Source organism: Arachis ipaensis, chromosome B07 (assembly GCF_000816755.2).
Source record: "Arachis ipaensis cultivar K30076 chromosome B07, Araip1.1, whole genome shotgun sequence".
In the NCBI taxonomy this organism is placed as follows: domain Eukaryota; kingdom Viridiplantae; phylum Streptophyta; class Magnoliopsida; order Fabales; family Fabaceae; genus Arachis; species Arachis ipaensis.
The window spans coordinates 125,386,104-125,404,033 of NC_029791.2; the positions used below are offsets into that span (position 1 = coordinate 125,386,104).

Here is a 17,930-nt window from a genome sequence, read left to right on the forward strand (position 1 = left end):
AACTATAACATGATGCAGATACAGCTGCAGCCTTCGTGAGCTACGTCAGTAACCAGTAGTACTTATAATTATTGATCGGGTAGATTTTTTTTTTTCTTAAAATTGGTCAAAATTTTTAAATTTTATTTTATTTTAATTTTTTAAAATATTTTAATTTATATTAAATANNNNATAAATAAAAATGCAAGAGAAATAAATAATATAAAAAAAATATAAATGTCATTTTTCATATACAAAAAGAGAAAGTTAGTATCGTACGATGGTGAGTGATGACACAATAGCAACACAATTGACCTCACACCTTTCGCACCCATCTGTTAATATAAAAATGGACTAGCTGTAAATGAAATGTCAGGTGACTTTTTTTCGTTGTATTTGTCAAAAATACTGGTAGTTAACAATTTTTTTTATTTATTAAAAAAGCATGCCTACAATAACAATTTGTATTGACTGTTATACGAATCCTTAAAGAGATTACGGTGGCCGTATATACGTAGATAATAATTGAAAAGCCGTTGTCATTGTGTTTGGCCTCCTATAGAGATTAGTATAGAAAAATTTTTAAGTGTATCGTTATACCGGTGTATTAATAATTTTTAACTGTTGATTTTAATTATATATATTATATATAATTTTTATAATTAAGATCCACGGTTAAAAATCACTGAAACACGAGTAGAAGGACATAATTGAAAATTTTACGTTAGTATATACTCTCTTGTCAATTATGAGTGTGTGACTTTGTGGTAGGGAGAATAATTAGCCTATCACAGCTGCTAGCTGGATGGGCCGTACGCTTTTGCTGTCTTCCATTCGTTCTATTATTTTTACATGGATATGGATGCCCTCATCCCTCGTTATCTCCATTCTTTTTTCCTTTTTTTTTTTCAAATCAAAACTCTTTGAATTTTGGATACATACGACGATCTTAGCTTTATACACATTATTTGGATCAAAGGATTATGAAAAGAAAGAAAACAGATAAAAAAGTGAATTTTTTATTGTTTAGACGAGAAAAAAAATTAAGTAGAAAGAAAGAAAAATAGTGTGAGGTCCATCAAAATCTTTTCTTCTCAGAGAACGAGAGAGAACAAAGAAAAGATGTGCAAAAGTAGATAAAATTACTAATTTATCTTTTAATTAATAAAAAAATAAAAGACGTAAAAGTACTAACATGATTTTAGTCCATATTAGTTTTTTTTTTTATTCCAACAAATAAATTTTTTTATTTTTTTATCTAAATAACACATAAAAAATCTATTTTCTCTTCTATTTTCTTTTCTTTTATTTTGTTATTTTTTATTTTCTTTCTTTTTATTTTCTTTCATTTTTTAGAGAAACAGACAAATAGATCTCTTAACTTTTGTCACGCAAACATTTTGGTCATTGAGGATTAAAAAATACATTTTCGTTTCCTGGCTTTCTCAAAATTAAGACATTTAGATCTCTCAGTCCAACTAAGATTGTGAAACGTAAAGAAGATGCCTGATGTGGATGTCGTTATGCTGACGTAGCCGTAACGGTGTCCTACGTAGATGTGATAGAAAGGCTTAGGGACAAAAAGATCCCCCAACCCCAAAACGACACCATTCCATGCTCAACCCAAAAATCCATGCTCAACCCAGAAATTTGACCTGACATTGCAACCCCTCTTCCCTCTTTCAGTCGCTGAAGATGCTCGCTGAACGCCGCCTGCCTCGTCACCATTGGTTGAAAACGAAAACGCTATCCCCATCCTCTTCGTTATCATCATCCGTTAGTTACTCTCTCCATCCCCAAAAACGCTACGGTTGCATTCTCTTCGAACCAAATTCCGTCGCACCAGTCTTTTTCAAAGGATCATCGTAAACATCATCTGCCTCTAATTTATTTTACAAAGAAATATCAGTCTATATTAGAATTTATTTTACAAATACGTTAATAAAAAGGAAAATAAAATAACTATGCTAATTCATTTTTCTATGATTTACAAGTACTTTGTTTTTGTTGTTTTCCTTTTTCACTCTATTATTTTGTATACGAATACCTAAAAACGTTGAAAGCCATTGTGGCTTCCCAGTGAAGAGAAAGTAACATCATAAGAGCACTTCAACCACCACTTCACATGCATATCCCACTGCAACAGATTTTCAGCCAAATTCAAAATTTTTCTCATGCACAAATGTCAAAGATGATGAAATATGTCCATTGTTCTCAATTCCATTGCATGATTTTGACAAAGAGAATCCACATAGCATTCTATTTCTTCCATATGAATTATTTTGGAATGTGTTGAATTGGCCACATGTAGGTATAGCTTTCTCTAATTGATTTTACAAAACATTTAAGATTTAGAAAAATTTAAATTTGTTAAGGCTAAAGGACTCTCACCCCTTAGCTGATTTCATGAGAGTTCCGGCCATTCCAAATTTCTCAAGTTACCTAAAGTTTGTGGAATTGTGTTGCTAATTCTATTTTGTGAGAGATTGAGCCCTTTAAGAGAATTTAGTTCTCCAATTACTTGTGAAATTTCACCCACAAATAAATTATTTGACAATTCTATAGTTGTAAAAGTTATTAATATTTTCACTAATTTTACTAACTAATTTTTCATGTTGACCACTACTGATGCAAAATATGATATAGAAGAATTGGCACGCATATATTGTAACTCAGATTGAATGTAATTGACATTCATCATTTCTTGAAAGTTTTTTAAGTATGATACAAGCAAGGACTCGCTAAAATAGTTGTTGAAAAATAAAGGTAGGGAGAGAATATGATGCTTACTCGAAACGATTTGACAATAAAATTCTTGTTTAGACGAGTACAGTGAGCAAATTGAATCCCGAATTTGGAGACGCGTTGCAGCAAGGGTTCATCCATAGGGATACTAATGAATGAAAGGAATGTTAAAAACTTTTTAGAGAAAACTAATCAAATACCTGATGCATTCTCGGAGTTGCAGCCGATGATCAGGGATAAGCTTAGGAGGTTTAGATAGAAACAATATCATTTTAGGGCTGAGGAATTTTTTTGTCTCTAAACCTTTCTGCCACATTTACATGGAACACCGTTACGGTCACGTCAGCATAATGACATCCATGTCAGATATTTTCGTTATATTTTATAATCTCAATTGAACAGAAAAATCTAAATATCCTAATTTTAAAAAAGTCAGAGACATAAATATATTTTTCAATTCAGAGATTCTTTTCTTTTTTTCTTTAATTAATATGGCTTATGTATGTATGTGTGTATTGTAGAAGAAAGAAATAGCATATTAGAGTGTGTAGTAGATTGTGATGACAGCGATGCCGAGAAACCCAACCTTGGGAGACAATGACAGTACAAACACACACACACATAATTAAATGGCCGCATGAAAAGCACTTGAATGCACAATTGCATAGTCACACCCACACCCTCCCTTGCTTGTTCCGGTAAAATTTAAACACAAGCCACACCAAAAACCCTTTTTTTCACAATTGCTCTCTCAAATGCGACATCCACATAATCTGTGTACTCACCACGAAACATTCTCCAATACCACCACCATCGTCCCTACCTCACTCAACACACTTTAATCACTAATAATCAATTACCATTTATAACCAATTAAACCATAACTACTTTTGTTGCTTTAACTCTTTTTCTCCATAGTGGAAACACATACATGCCCTATATTAATTTTTGGGCAAGCAATTTGTGACTGTACTATAACAATTTTAATTTATTTTCTTGTTAAAGATGATGTGCGGTCCTCCACCTTAATCAATGCGTATCTTGTTTTGGGGTCTCAAAATCGAAGGGAAATAAATATCTGTCCCTGCAACTTTGGTCATTGAACCATCGTGGGGTCTCACACTCAAAAACAAAAACCAAAAAAAAAATAAATAAATAAATAAAAGAAAACAAAAAAGATTGGTCTATTTGTGACAGAGTTTAGAAACTTAGAATAGAATAGAATAGAAGAGAATAGAAAGCTAACTCTTATCCCTGCATATGCATACATATATTAATATTAATGGGATCAGTGCTGCTACTGTTTCAGCTACAGCAATTATATTACATACAGAAACATTTAGAATTCGTATAACTAGAGAAGTATATTAGGTAAAAAAAAAGAACAAAAATAAAAGAAGAAAGGAGACATAAATGAAATGAACGCATTGCCAACCCAACAAACTGCTGCAACTCTTGTTCCAAATATTAACCAACTCTTTTCCTAGTTTGATTGGTAGGTATATTTTGCAGATATGTTCTATATATGGATAAGGATGCTGGAGATATAATGCAAATTTTCATCATTCCGTGTTCATTTAATTACCAAGAAAGACCCACTAAAAGAAAATTATCAATTCTGCCCTCTCCATACATTTTATTTTATGCAAGAAAGCAACATCACCTTCCAACATTCCTCTCATATTCTACATATTCTTTTCTCTTGCCCTATTATTTATGTTTTTCTCTCACACTTTCCTTCTTTTGTTTTTAATGTGTGTTATTAGGGGTACAGAAATTTATCTTCTTTCAATTCATGATGGTTTCTTGAATTCTAGTAATAGTGATGAGAAAATTGAAGTCTAGCTACAAAAAGTACCAATAATTAATGGTGGTTGGTTCTAATAGTACATTACTGTTTTCCTCTAAACAAGATTTTAAATTTAACTCACATAAATAAAAAAGAGTGAAAATTCAGATGCAGTCGAGACTTAATGTGAAATTGATAGTTAAGAGTTATTAGATGAAAATTTAGTTAAATCAGTCAAATCATCTAACGACTCTCACCTATCAACTTCATGTGAAGTCGACTGCACCTGAGTTTCCACCATAAAAAATTCACTAAAATAGAAATTTTTTTTTACTAAGAAAAAATTTTTCATTCATGAGATACTCTTCTGTACAGACAGGCTATATATAACACATAGAATACATTTTTTTTCGATTAAATCTGAACAATTTCTAAATTTGTAGATAGTTTTACGAATAAATCGCTAAGATAGGTAGCTCTATCAAAATGTGAATTTTCATTTATTCTTATTTAATAAATAAATAGAAAAAAAAAGTACTAATCAAATTCACTCCATTTTTGCTACGTGTCCATACTTGAACAAAAAAAAAATGAAGAGGTGGAGATGATAAGGAGACCATCAACGATATCATTTTGATTCACATTGGATCTCATATTAGACAGGTTTGAGCGTTGATATAAATGTTAGTTGGTCAACTTGGACTTAAAAAAAGAGGAATAAAATTTTATAATGAAATAAATAATATTATACAAAGAATATGACAAAAGCAATGTATGCATGTATTTTACATACAAGATGGTCATGTGCTAGGTTGCATAAACTATAAAAAAGGAACATGTTTAATATTACTAGTTGGTCATGTGTGCTCCTTGTTTATGTTCCTTAATTATTAATTAGTACAAAGAGGGTGGTCACTGGTCATGTGCTTTGGTTTTCCATTGCTGTAATCTCCCGCAATTTTTATAAAACCACACATGCATTACTAATTCGATTATACCATGCGTACGTTAAACTACACATATATTTATACACAAATATATTACTAACTGATTTTGATGTACGAATAATATTTTTGTTACTAATTATATCATTTAATTGGTTAGTACTACATAAAAGTGGCCATATGTGGCCCATTCCAACACCCGTTTCATATGAGTAAGACCAATCTAACAAGATGGATTGGCAGTTATTTCTCTTTAGGCTGTCTAAAACTACAAGTTCTATTTAGGTTGTCCTGTTTGTTCTTCTCTAGAAAATAATGATGTTAGAATATGAAACCCGTTACGAGGGCAGAGTACAACAACGTAGGAATTTAATTGTGTATGTGAACACGCAGAGCCACTGACTTTATGCGGGGCTTATTTACTATTTTGAATCTATGATGTAACAAAAAGTAGTTGGGGGAAGCTAATGTCTTCATAAATATAAATAGAAAAAAAGCCTGAATTAAACTTTTTTTTCTTCTTTTATTTGGAAGGAGAAAAAAGTATTTTCCAAGTGGAAGAAGAAGAAGAAGAAAAAGAGAACAAAATGTGATCTTTTGATATCTTAAGCTCAGGAACTAGGCTACCTAGCTTGCATACCTTTGCACTCAAGTTATGCTCTTTGGCAATTGAAGCACAAAGTACATAAGAGTGATACAGATCTACTTTATTATTATACACATTACCATGGCATAAAGTATTGTATATTATTGTGGGAACTGGGAAATGATATAATATAATGTATGGCATGAAATGAGAATAGGACATAGTATAGATAGAGATGAGGTAGAATTATTTTGGAGTAGTGGCGACTGAGTCACGTGGCGGTGCATCTTTGTTACTACCTTTTGGCCCTTCTTACTTTAAGATGAGTGAGAACTGAGAACTCACTCTCATACCGCTAGCGGACTTTGCAAGGCAAATTAATAACTCTCTAGTTTTTATTTATTTATTTTAATTTAATTATTGTTATTTACTTTTTTACCATTGTAATAATCATTACTAGTAACTACTAATTTTAATATTACTCTCTCGGTTTTTACTGTTGCCAGCTAACTCTATCAACTTCATGTACTATTCTACAATATAATAATAAGACAGAAATCATATCCGATAATATCTTACGTTCACGGTTACAACTTGAAAACGTTCCAAATATGAGGGTAAAGTGGATGAGAGTTGGGGAAGGAAGGAGGGGGAATTCGGTAATTAAGTAGGCATTTGCATAAAATGACATCCCCGTCCTTCTCGGTCCAGCTACATTCCAATGTTTTTCCTGAGTAGGTTTCCATAAATGCCCTCTCTAACCCACAAGTGTAGTAGAAGACCCTATGCACTAGGCGTGGGGCGAAACAAAGCAACCGCAATATTATATTATTGTTATTGTTATATTTATAATAATAATGTAGTTTCCTATCTCTCTATCTCTCTTATTGTATTAGCATGAAACTTTGGAAATAGTAGATAAAAAAAAATTTGGATATTTTGATGAGTACGCCCAAGATATAAACTTGGTGCAGTTGGGTTGTTCTCTCTCTCCAATTATATTTATGTTTGTGAAGACAGAAAACTCACTCTTGAAAACACAAAAGCCACATTCTTGTTTTCAATTTTTCCAGTTTGAGCTTAGCTTTAAAGGTGTCATAAGGCATATCTGCTGTTTCCTCATTTTCACATCCTCTCTCTCAGCTCACTCTATCTAACTATCTATCTATATGAACTATGATGATGTGCCTCCCTTCTTCTTCTTTGCTTGTGTTGATCTTGTTTTTGTCCCATGACTACTCCCTCCCAACCTTAATAGCGCTACTACTCTAGCTTTTCCTACTTGTTCTTCTTCTACTTGTTGTTCCCTCGTTGGTGTCTGTGTTTTCTTTTCTTTATGGATCTTGGGGCGGTGGGTTTGGATGGGTTGGTGGGTGTGGGTGGTTCTATTGGGTGTTCAGATGGTGAGACAAAGCACAAGTGGTACGGATCTGGGTTGTTGAAGCAGGAGAGATCTGGCGGTGGCAACACAAACAACGAAGATGATGATGAATATTGGAGGAGCAACAAAGTGGCCAAGACTAGTATTAATGGCGAGAGGAACTCGTCATCAAGCTTGCTGAGATCCAATGCAAGTCTCTTCTCTGATGTTGGTGGCAACAACCAGCAGCAGCAACAAATGCTAAGTTTCTCTTCACCAAAGTCAGACACATTCCCATATCATTACCTTCCCTTATCAAGAAATACAGGTAAGCTTTTCTCTATTTTTTTTTTTTACCAAAGATAGGAGACTCGAACTCGCAACCTCTTAATCGAGTATGGGGAGACTATGCCATTTGAGCTATTACTCGCTATTACTCGTTGGCAAGCTTTTCTCTATTTACTTACTTATGTTTGGTTGTTGGACAGGTTGTCACAGTTGGGGAAGCAATAGCATGCATGGGAATGGGAATGGGAATGGGATTGGGATGAGAGGGGCATTCACTCCATCACAGTGGATGGAGCTAGAACAGCAGGCCCTGATCTACAAGTATATAACCGCTAATGTCCCTGTCCCATCTCATCTTCTTATTCCCATCAAGAAAGCCCTTCATTCTGCTGGCTTCTCTCACTTCTTCAGGCCCAGTGCAGTGGGCTGGGCTGGGTTCCATCTGGGCTTCTCTAACAGCACCGATCCCGAGCCAGGCAGGTGCCGGAGAACAGATGGCAAGAAATGGCGTTGCTCCCGAGATGCCGTTGTCGACCAGAAGTATTGTGAGCGGCACATGAACAGAGGACGCCATCGTTCAAGAAAGCCTGTGGAAGGCCACAATGGCCATGCCCTCACCGGGACAACCACCTCCACCACCACCAAGAATGTGGTGCCCGGAAACACTCCTCCTCCTTATTCTTCACCTCCTAATACCATCAGCAGGTCATGTTCTTTCCATCTTATTCTATTCCAATATTGTGTTGATGGTGACTGGTCAATGCTAATAATAGTGGTTGAGATTCCTTTGAGGAAAGGAAGATGCTCTTAGGCGTATCAACTTGTTACTTTATTTATCTCTCTGTCAAGTGTGATATAGTTTAGGAAATGTGCTTTTAATAAACACAACACAACAGAACTTCACTTTTTTTTTAATTTTCTCATTGCAGGATGTTTATGACTACTACTACTACTACTAATAATAAGGAGAGTAATGGTAGTGAGAGAATCCCAGAAGCTGAAGATGCACTTCCAATGCTGCCACCAACTCTTGAGCTGAAACCAAAGGAGGAAAACCCCTTCATCATTCCCAAACACCAAATCCCATACCAACAGGAATCTTCAAGGAATGAGTTTGGTCTTGTCACTTCTGATTCCTTACTTAACCCTTCCCAGAAGAGCACCACAACCTTAACAGACAGGGAAACTGATTCCCATCATTCCCTCAGGCATTTCATCGACGACTGGCCCAAAACCCAGACCCACCACCGCTCTGCCTTGTCGTCGTGGCCGGAGTCGGAGAGGACCGAGCTCTCCATTTCCATCCCCATGACAACAACCTCCAATGACTTCATGTCGTCCACCTCCTCTCCCACCAATGACAAGCTCACTCTCTCACCCCTGCGTCTATCAAGGGAACTAGACCCGATTCAAATGGGTTTGGGAGTGGGAAACAATGCTTTAAGTGATTCATCAAACTCATCAAGGCAAGCTAACTGGATTCCAATCACTTGGGAGAGTTCAATGGGTGGTCCTCTTGGAGAAGTTCTGAATCTCAGCACTAACAACAACAATGGAAGTGATAATAATCAATGTGGCAAGAACAACAATTCGTCCTCAGCACTTAACCTCATGAGTGATGGGTGGGATAATACTAATAGCCCTCCATTAGGGTCTTCTCCAACTGGGGTTCTTCAGAAGACAGCCTTTGGATCTTTATCAAATAGCAGTGCTGGGAGCAGCCCAAGGGCAGAGAATAAAACACAAGAAGGTTCAAGCTTGTGCAATGATCTTCTAATGCCTGCATTGTAATGGAGGAAGAACCTTTTCAGTTATTTTAGTTTTTGTTTATTTGTTTTAAAATTATTGCTTCCCCCCTAAAATATGGTAGTAGTAGAATTTGCAAGAATATGTCTAGTCCCGTAACGTAACGTTGTATGTTAGCGTTGATAATTGGGTTGTGTAGGGTTTTGTTGCTTTTGACTTTTTGGTGTTTTTTGTATTGAAGGGTACTAATGTTGGTTGGTATATGGACTGGTTTTTATGAGAGATGTCCCGGTTATAGGTGATGGTGGGGACTCAGATTGCGTGACGTAACAGTAAATATTTAATGAGTGTTTGCAAGCTACACAAAAATCATTGAATGCGCTTCCCCATCTTTGATTTTAAACAACTTCCTCCTTCCTCCATTCTTATTCCTATTCTCTCTTTAAGTTTTCTTTGGATCTTTCTTTGTTTTCAATTTTAATGACTTTTGTCCCACTCGAAAATTTAAATCACCACTTCTCTCCAGACCATTCACATGTTAAATTAATCCGTTTCAATTTTTCTTTTTAAATAAAAATGGTACGAGTATCTGCAAAATACTTATTTATATTGTGTGAATCCTTCCTTTTTCCTAGTCCACGCAAATTGAGAAACCAACTTGCTCAAGAATCGATGATTCAGCATTTTGGAACTTGGGATAAATAGCTTGGTTTGCCATCTGTCATCTGCTATCAAATTGTCCAGTGACCCAAAAAGGTTACATTTGCTTTTATCAAAGAGCTGGTGGAGAAAGAAGGTTAAGGAAAGGTAAGCAATTTCTAAGCGGGTGGGGAAAAAGGTTAAGGGTAAGAAATTTCTTTCTTAGGCAGTGGTGTGGTGGAGGCTCTCCATAACCTGATGATTAATTAAGGCAAAGCATATATTTTGTGATACGAAAAAAAAAATACAAAATAAGACATGAATTGAAATTGATTGGTGATATGGCCGTTATAATTCGTCTTTAATGCTATAATTCGGCAATAGACACGTTATAGATCAGTTATCAACAACGGACACCAAAAGAAATATTGTAACGCCCTAATATGCTATTACTCTCTATTAATGCGAATTATTGAGAGTATAACTGTCAATGCTTCATCCCAAAATATAAAAGAGAGGTAAAACGTTTATTCGACACATTGCATTCTGCAAAGCTTATTATTCACTTTCTTGGAGTGCCTTCACCGACAGACGAGTTATAAGACCAAGTGAAAAGATAAATTGAAATTGAAATAGAAAATAAAAGATAGATTGAATTTTTTTTTGGTGAGAGGGTAACAAATAAAAGAAACCTAGAAAGACTAAGCTAAATCATTATGCAAAATTTGCAGTAGGTTTCCTAGTGGTTGAAGCCAAGAACAATGATCAATGCTTCCAAATACACCTTATTATGCCAAAGTATCCGCCACTCTATTAGCTTCTCTAGGAGCCAAAGAAAACCATGTCAAACAAGCTTAGTAACTCCATGTTCTAACACCAATAAAAGACCACACCATATCGCCCACACTTCAGATCGAAGCACATTCACACCCGAGACATTCCCAACGCTGCCAACTACCCATCAAAGAAGACACTCCCATCACAATTCACCTTATAGAAACCATGCTCTGGCTGAGCCCATTGATAAGTAACCAACGCCACAGAATGGTGGAGCGTAGAGGATGAAGCTTTTCGAAGCTCTTCAGCAAAGATTCTCGAGCTAAAAGCAGTGATCATTGGAGAATGATTTTTATTGTTAAAAATAAAGACATTATAATCCAACCATATGTTCCAGATCGCTGCTGAAAATAAAGAAATATCACAGCAACTAATACTCCTTTTCAGCCAATCTTCAAAATTCTGAACCTGATTGCTGACAATTTGCTGCATTCCTAGAATAAGCCAAACGTGTTTTGCTCTTGCACAATCTCTCAAACATTGAAGAACTGTTTCAGGCGCTGCATTACAATGGTGACAAACAGCCGAGGACTCTGGTTTTCGGCAAAAACGAAAATGCCGAGTAGGAAGAGAGCATTATGAAGACCAAGCCAAAACATTATTCTTATATTTTTTGGCACGGACAGCTTCCAAAGCCACGTCCAGTTTACTGCTCGGTCAAAGGATAAGAATCTATCCAACAACCACAAATAACCATCCTTGGTTGAATATTCTTGACTGGAAAATCCCAATCAAACCCACCCTGGCGTCGTAGTTCTTGTGAGATTAGGATTGTGAGTTTGTGACTAATGATCTCCATTCTCAATCTTTTCGAAATCATAGATGCTAGCCCATTCAAGTTCCAAACATTGTTATTAATTAGATCTTCTAAGCAAAGATCAGTATCTGAAATATGGACTGTTCTTGTATGGATATCTGAAGGGAGAGCTCGGTCCCTGGGAGTCGACGCCGTATTGTTATCTTTGGTGTCGACCTATGAGCTTTGTGAAAATCCGAGCTTTTCTCCGAGGAGATGTCCAATTGCACAAAGCGGTGTTGTTATCTTCGATGTCGAACTATGAGTTTTGTGGAAGTCCGAGCTTTTTCTCCAAAGAGATGTCCAATTGCACAGAACGTGAGCCAGGAACAAGGGAGGAGTGTACCCGCAAAGACACTCCAATGGTTAAGTCAATATTGAGAATTTAATGTGTCCAATTAAGAAGAAGATGTTATACTTTTATAGGCGAAATAAAACAAGTCGGTTATACTTTTGTTTCATCGTTTGAATTGAAGAATAATAATAAGGCTTAATGGGTGATGATATCTGTTTAGACGTTTTAATCTTAGTACGCAAGCTGTTGTATTCGGTTTGTAACGTGTAACGCTGAACTATGCATTTATTTGGCCGAATTATGAGTCGTGATGCCGAGTTATGACTTGGTATTTGTAACGGTCGGATCATGCACAAAATCCATCTTTCCTTCAACAGAACCGGTTTTATCCATTTAGAATACCAGAAAGAGTCGAGTAAGGCCCAATATTCTATCCAAAATCTTCATGCAATTTATTAGCTGCTACCAGAATAGCTTTCAAGTATGGGATGACCCTTTTGTCGCTTGAGTATTGAAGATATCACCTCCTCTAAAATACTTATGGTACATAAGTTGAACCCAGAACTTGTCTTTATTTGAAATAATCTGCCATACCACTTTGTCAAGAAGAGAATAAATAACAATCTTAGAATTTTTGAAAGCCAAGCCACCATATTTCTTTGGGGTCCAACTAACTTGATGCAAGCTTCTAGTGTCGGTTTTGCCTTTCCAAACAAATTGCCGGACACATTTATCAATATCCAAGCAAACCGAGGTCGAGAAAAGAGACGTTTGCATCTTATCAATCGGAATAGAGAAAACGGCTGACTTTGCTAAGCAACATAAAAAAGAGTCGTCAGCCTAATTTGTTCCCACCATAATTTAGAAATTAGATAAAAAAAAAGAGGAATTCAATTGAAAAGATTTACTCAATTTTTATCCTATTTTCTAATATAACAAAAGAAGAATTCACTCAATTTCACTTATTTATAGTATGGGTTCAATACAAAACCAAAAAGTAATTTGTCACTCTTCTAATCTTGCTATCTGATTATTACCATAATTTAGGAGATATTTATAATATTTTATTAAGTTAAAATAAAAATTTAATTTTGCCTCTAATGTTTTTGATTTATTCAATTTTGTACTTAACGTTTTCGATTTGTTTCAAAACTATTCCTAAATGTTTTTAATTTTATTCTCAATATTTTAGATGAAATTAACATCCAAAAATAATTTTGATACAAATAAAAAAATATTAAAAAAAAATAAATAAAATTAGATGTTATAGATATTTTTGGGAAAAAAAAAACCCAAATGCTAAGACAAAAGATTACTTTACCCATTTACTTTTTGGGTAGGAAGAGGGTTTTCTTGCATCGTTAGCTCTTGTATGGGAAATTTTCTAAATTTCTTTTGTCATCTCTGCTTTTTTTTGGACGCGATTGGCATCTCTCCTTCAATTCTTCTTCAAGCTTTGGATAAGTTGATCGTTTGATTTTTTTATTTTTTTTATTTTTTGATATGGATCGTTTGATTTTTAGAACTTATATTATAGTGTGTACATACATGGCTTTTTGTTTTTGTCATTCATACGTGGCTTATGCCTTATAGTGTGGATGATACAATTCAATTTTAGGACCACCCCATTAAGTTTGGACTTCGATGTACAATAAGCCCGAAAAATAGAATGCATCCTGGGAGTTGGGACTCTGTCTTAGACTCTTACTCTCTTCTTGTTCAAAAAAGACTCTTACTCTCTTAGTACAACGGTCCCTAGAAATGTGTATTTACTATTTAGACATCTATTTATAGCCCAAGACTAAAAAAAACCCACACATATACACATCATTAAAAGAATTCTCGAAAAGAATTCTCACAGTTGAGACTTAACTCATATGGTAATCTATGTGTCCTTTAATATGCTGTACCTGAATTTAAATTTTAGTGAATATACACTCACACAACACATTCACATGCTCTACATGAGTTTATTTTTGGATTCATTTTTTCTCCCATGAGACTTAAACTCGAGTATGGTTGTTAAGGAGGCATATGATATGCCACTTAACCAAGTCTCTAATCACAAACCCCATTTTAGTTGTATTCCTTAGCTAAGTTGTTGTTTTTGTGGTATGGGACAACCAAGTCCAAAAAAAAAAAAAAGGAATTCTTCCCAATAATGTAGTATAGAAATTGCGTATGTTTCTTTGTTTGGTGTATAATTTAGGTATGAGTAAATGATCAAATTTCTTTGTGAAAGATTATTTATTTTTTAAATTAAATCTCAAAATATTTGTAACTAAAATTATCTTTTAAAAAATTTAAATTAATCATGTCATTTTTTTTATTAACGATACTAAAATTTGTTAATGTGACATGTTAAGTGATACTATAATACACATATAGATGTCTTAATTGACTATTAATATAATAAGTTCATGAAATTAGATCAAATTAAAATCTAATTGAGAAAAAAATTTGAGGTATTGAAATCTCTAAGTTTGGGGTTTATTTGATCTAATTTCATAAATTTATTATGTTAGTCGCTAATTAAGACTACTAAGTGTGTATTGTAGTGTCATTTAAGATATTACATTAATAAACTTTGACGTCATTAGCAAGGGAAGTGACAAAAATACTAAAATGAATAACTTACAATTTTTAAAGGACAAATTTGACTAAAACAAAATATTTTAGAGACTAATTTAAAAAATGAGTAATCTTTCGAATACTAATTTGAATATTTACTCTTACACAAATACTTACTAATTGTACAAAAGAGGCATTATTTACTTTTTATTAAAAAGTTAATCATAAGTATCCAACAAAAGTTTAATAAAAATGAGCTATTTTTAATTTGGAACAAAATTTTTCTCTAAACTTAGGAGTTCGAAGTCTGAAAGATAGATTATATTATTTTCACTTTATATATGATGTGTTTAGATTTTTCTGAACAAGCCTATCCTAGGTTCTTATGGTGTAATCTACTTAATGATCTTAAAATATGAGGTGTTATTATAACGGATCCCTTACTATAAAACCGTTTTCTGAATTTTCAGCATATTTAAGCGTATTTTCAAATTGTTTGTATCTTATATGGAGGTCGCGAGCTAATGAGATTTGAAAATTCTAATTTGGACAACATTGCAACCAGGTCATAAGGACAACTTACAAAATATTCTGATGCTTAAGTCAATAGTGTTTTAGGTGATAGAGTGAATAGTATGTCCATTTGCTAAGTTCTCCTTTAATTTTCTTTGATTTCATTTTTCCGGTATAACGTTATTAGGCAGTTACTGTCTTTAATATATGCTTTTAATGCCATGATGATTTGACAATTTCGTGAGTTAATAACTTAGCCATTAGCTAATAACGTAGGTTTCTTATTTATTAGTATTCTCAAAAGGTCATTTTTGTCCAAAACAGTGTCCCAACTTAAATTTGTTGACTTAACAATATAGTCAAGAATACCCAAATTTAATGGACCAAGCATAAATAAATTTTTTCCCTTTTTATTTTGAGTGCCAAAAAATTCATAAAAAACTTTTTAGTTTTCTTCAAGCAATTGCTTCTTTCGGTTTTCAAACTGTCAGAAGAGTGAAAGGTCAGTTACATTGATTGATAACTAAGGAAAAAAATCACGTTAAACCATCTGGGGTCGTTCTTCCGACCTCCTTTGGTTGCATGCTGGAGAAAGACTTTTATTCTTCTAAGTTTGTGGACTCATATCATATGACTTAGAGGATGCTTTTTTGCTCAGTTATCTTTGTTATGGATATTCATATGGAAATTTCAAATCTTTGTCCTGAATTTGTGGCAAAGAATAAAGACACTAACAATACTAGCTATCATTTAGATTCAGAGTTTAAATATATCTTTGGCCTCTATTCAAGAGAAAAATACCATTTTTCGGGACAAAGTTAAAAGCTCAGAAGAAGCGAAGATAACAAAGTTGAGAACCTGAAGAAACAAGTTGTCAAGCTCATGAAAGAGGTCGAAACCCTCAACCAGTCAGTCACGAAGTTTGAACGTGCTGCTGTGGATGAGTTGTTTGATTGTCAGCATAACATGCTTGAGCAAGTAAAACTCTTGGCTTTTAACTTGGATGTCTCCAAAATCAGTGCTTTTAAGAGAGTTGTTAATGGAAAAGTGGTGGATATCTTGTAAAGATCTTTATGAATTTTTCGAAGTTATTTGTACTTTAAGTTTATGCACTTAGTAATTTTATTTGCCTTTATAGACAAATTTTTTATTTGTCTTTGTGGACAAGTTCTTTTACCGTTTTTTCAAGATATTTTTTTTGTGTCTTTGTTGACAAGTTCTTTTCCTATTTTCTCGGAAAGTTCTTTTCTCGCTTTTTCGAAAAGTTATTTTTAGCTATTTTAAATTTTTGTTTAGACAATTAGACTAAGTTTATTTGAAATTTTATTACTTTTAAATGTTATAGGCGAAGTTTACTTGAAACTTTATTGCCTTTAAATTTTATGATTGCGCTTTTACTTTTTATTGTTTCTCGATATTAGTATTAACTGCGCTTTATTACCGTTGTATCAGTAGTAATATTAAATGTATTTTAAATATTTGTTATGCCGTTGTACCAGCATTAACTTAAATATTTGTCATGCCGTTGTATCAGCAATAACATTTATGCACATTACATAGGCAATAATAAACATTAATGTGTGGAGCAATTGACAATTATTAATATATCAAATTAAATTATCTAACAAAATTAAGTACAAATAAACATAAAATTTAGGCCTCATTAAAAGTCTAAGTTGATAGAAAAAGATTCCCTTTATTCCAGTAACTTTTTTAGAATAATATCTTTTGAGGTAAATAGCACCTTTTGAGGTGGATAGCATTTTATGTTTTTGAGGACCTTGGAATCATTTAAGATTTCTAGCTTGTATGTCCATTTACCTATATTTTCTTTAGCTCTAGAAGGTCCTTTCTAAGTAGAGGTTAATTTTTTTGGAGATACTGAAGTGCCGACATTAGCTTGCTTTGGTACTAGGTCTCTTGCTTGAAAGCTCCTATGTCTAACTTTGATATTATATCTCTTTACAACCCTTTGCTTTAATGCTTGTTCAGCTAAATTGGTTGCTGACCTTACTTCATCAATAAGGTTAAGATCCATACGATGATTGGGACTCCCGACTAACAACCTTGGAGTAGGCTCTCCACATTTTTATTGGATTCTGTCTAGGCTTCTCTTGAATTCAGGAGTCCAAGTCCACCAAAAATGCTCTAGTAAAATCTTTAATTTTATCCTTTAAGGTCAAACTTGCTTTATTGCACTTTACAATAGCTACCCGATCTCTTCAGACAGTGACTACACGACCTTCAGTGGTCAGGACATCATTCTGAAACTTTGCTGGTATAAATTCTCATAGGTCATTTATTGTCTTCTTTTCCAAGATCACATTATAAGTTGTTGAATCTTTTAGGATCACATTTATTGTTTCTCTTCCTAACTTGTGGTGTTAACGACTTTAAGGTTGAGGATTGTCCTAAACTTCCGGCCTTATTAGGTGACGTAACTGAATTTTTTTTTTTAATCGAAACTACTTTTGAGATGTCTTCATCTCACATATATTCCAAGGCGTTCTGATGAATTTTCTCTATAGACTTCACATCCTTGGAAGTTAAGTGTCTCTTGAAATCACCTTTCAGCAAACCAACAATGAGGCATAAGCACAAGACTTCAGGAGTTCGTGTGTTAACCTCTAATAAGGCCTTATTAAAACGACCTAAGTAATCTTAGATGCTTTCTTCCATTCTTGGCTCTACGCCAAGTAGGAAAATCGGATGCTTAGCATAAATTCTTCTAGTAGTGAAATTTGCTAAGAACTTTTGTCTTGATGTTAGCAAAAGAGGATATGGATCCAGAAGTTAAAGTGTTGAACCAAGTTATAACTGGTCCTCGTCATGTTGGAGCGAG

At 34.1% G+C, this 17,930-nt stretch overlaps 1 protein-coding gene across 1 annotated transcript; it reads left to right on the plus strand.

Moving 5' to 3' along the window:
- LOC107606345 (growth-regulating factor 1) lies at positions 6,941-9,806 on the plus strand. The gene is made up of 3 exons (XM_016308399.2): positions 6,941-7,731; positions 7,892-8,396; positions 8,621-9,806. Exons 1-3 carry the CDS (start codon positions 7,380-7,382, stop codon positions 9,480-9,482), a joined length of 1,719 nt encoding a protein of 572 aa, XP_016163885.1. The 5' UTR covers positions 6,941-7,379; the 3' UTR covers positions 9,483-9,806.

What these genes read in the sequence shown, in the direction of transcription:
- LOC107606345 (XM_016308399.2), top strand. Translation starts at nt 7,380, where the DNA reads ATGGATCTTGGGGCGGTGGGTTTGGATGGGTTGGTGGGTGTGGGTGGT. An exon ending in TCCCTTATCAAGAAATACAG is followed by an intron (nt 7,732 to 7,891) that starts GTAAGCTTTTCT and finishes GTTGTTGGACAG; the next exon opens with GTTGTCACAGTTGGGGAAGC. An exon ending in CCTCCTAATACCATCAGCAG is followed by an intron (nt 8,397 to 8,620) that starts GTCATGTTCTTT and finishes TTCTCATTGCAG; the next exon opens with GATGTTTATGACTACTACTA.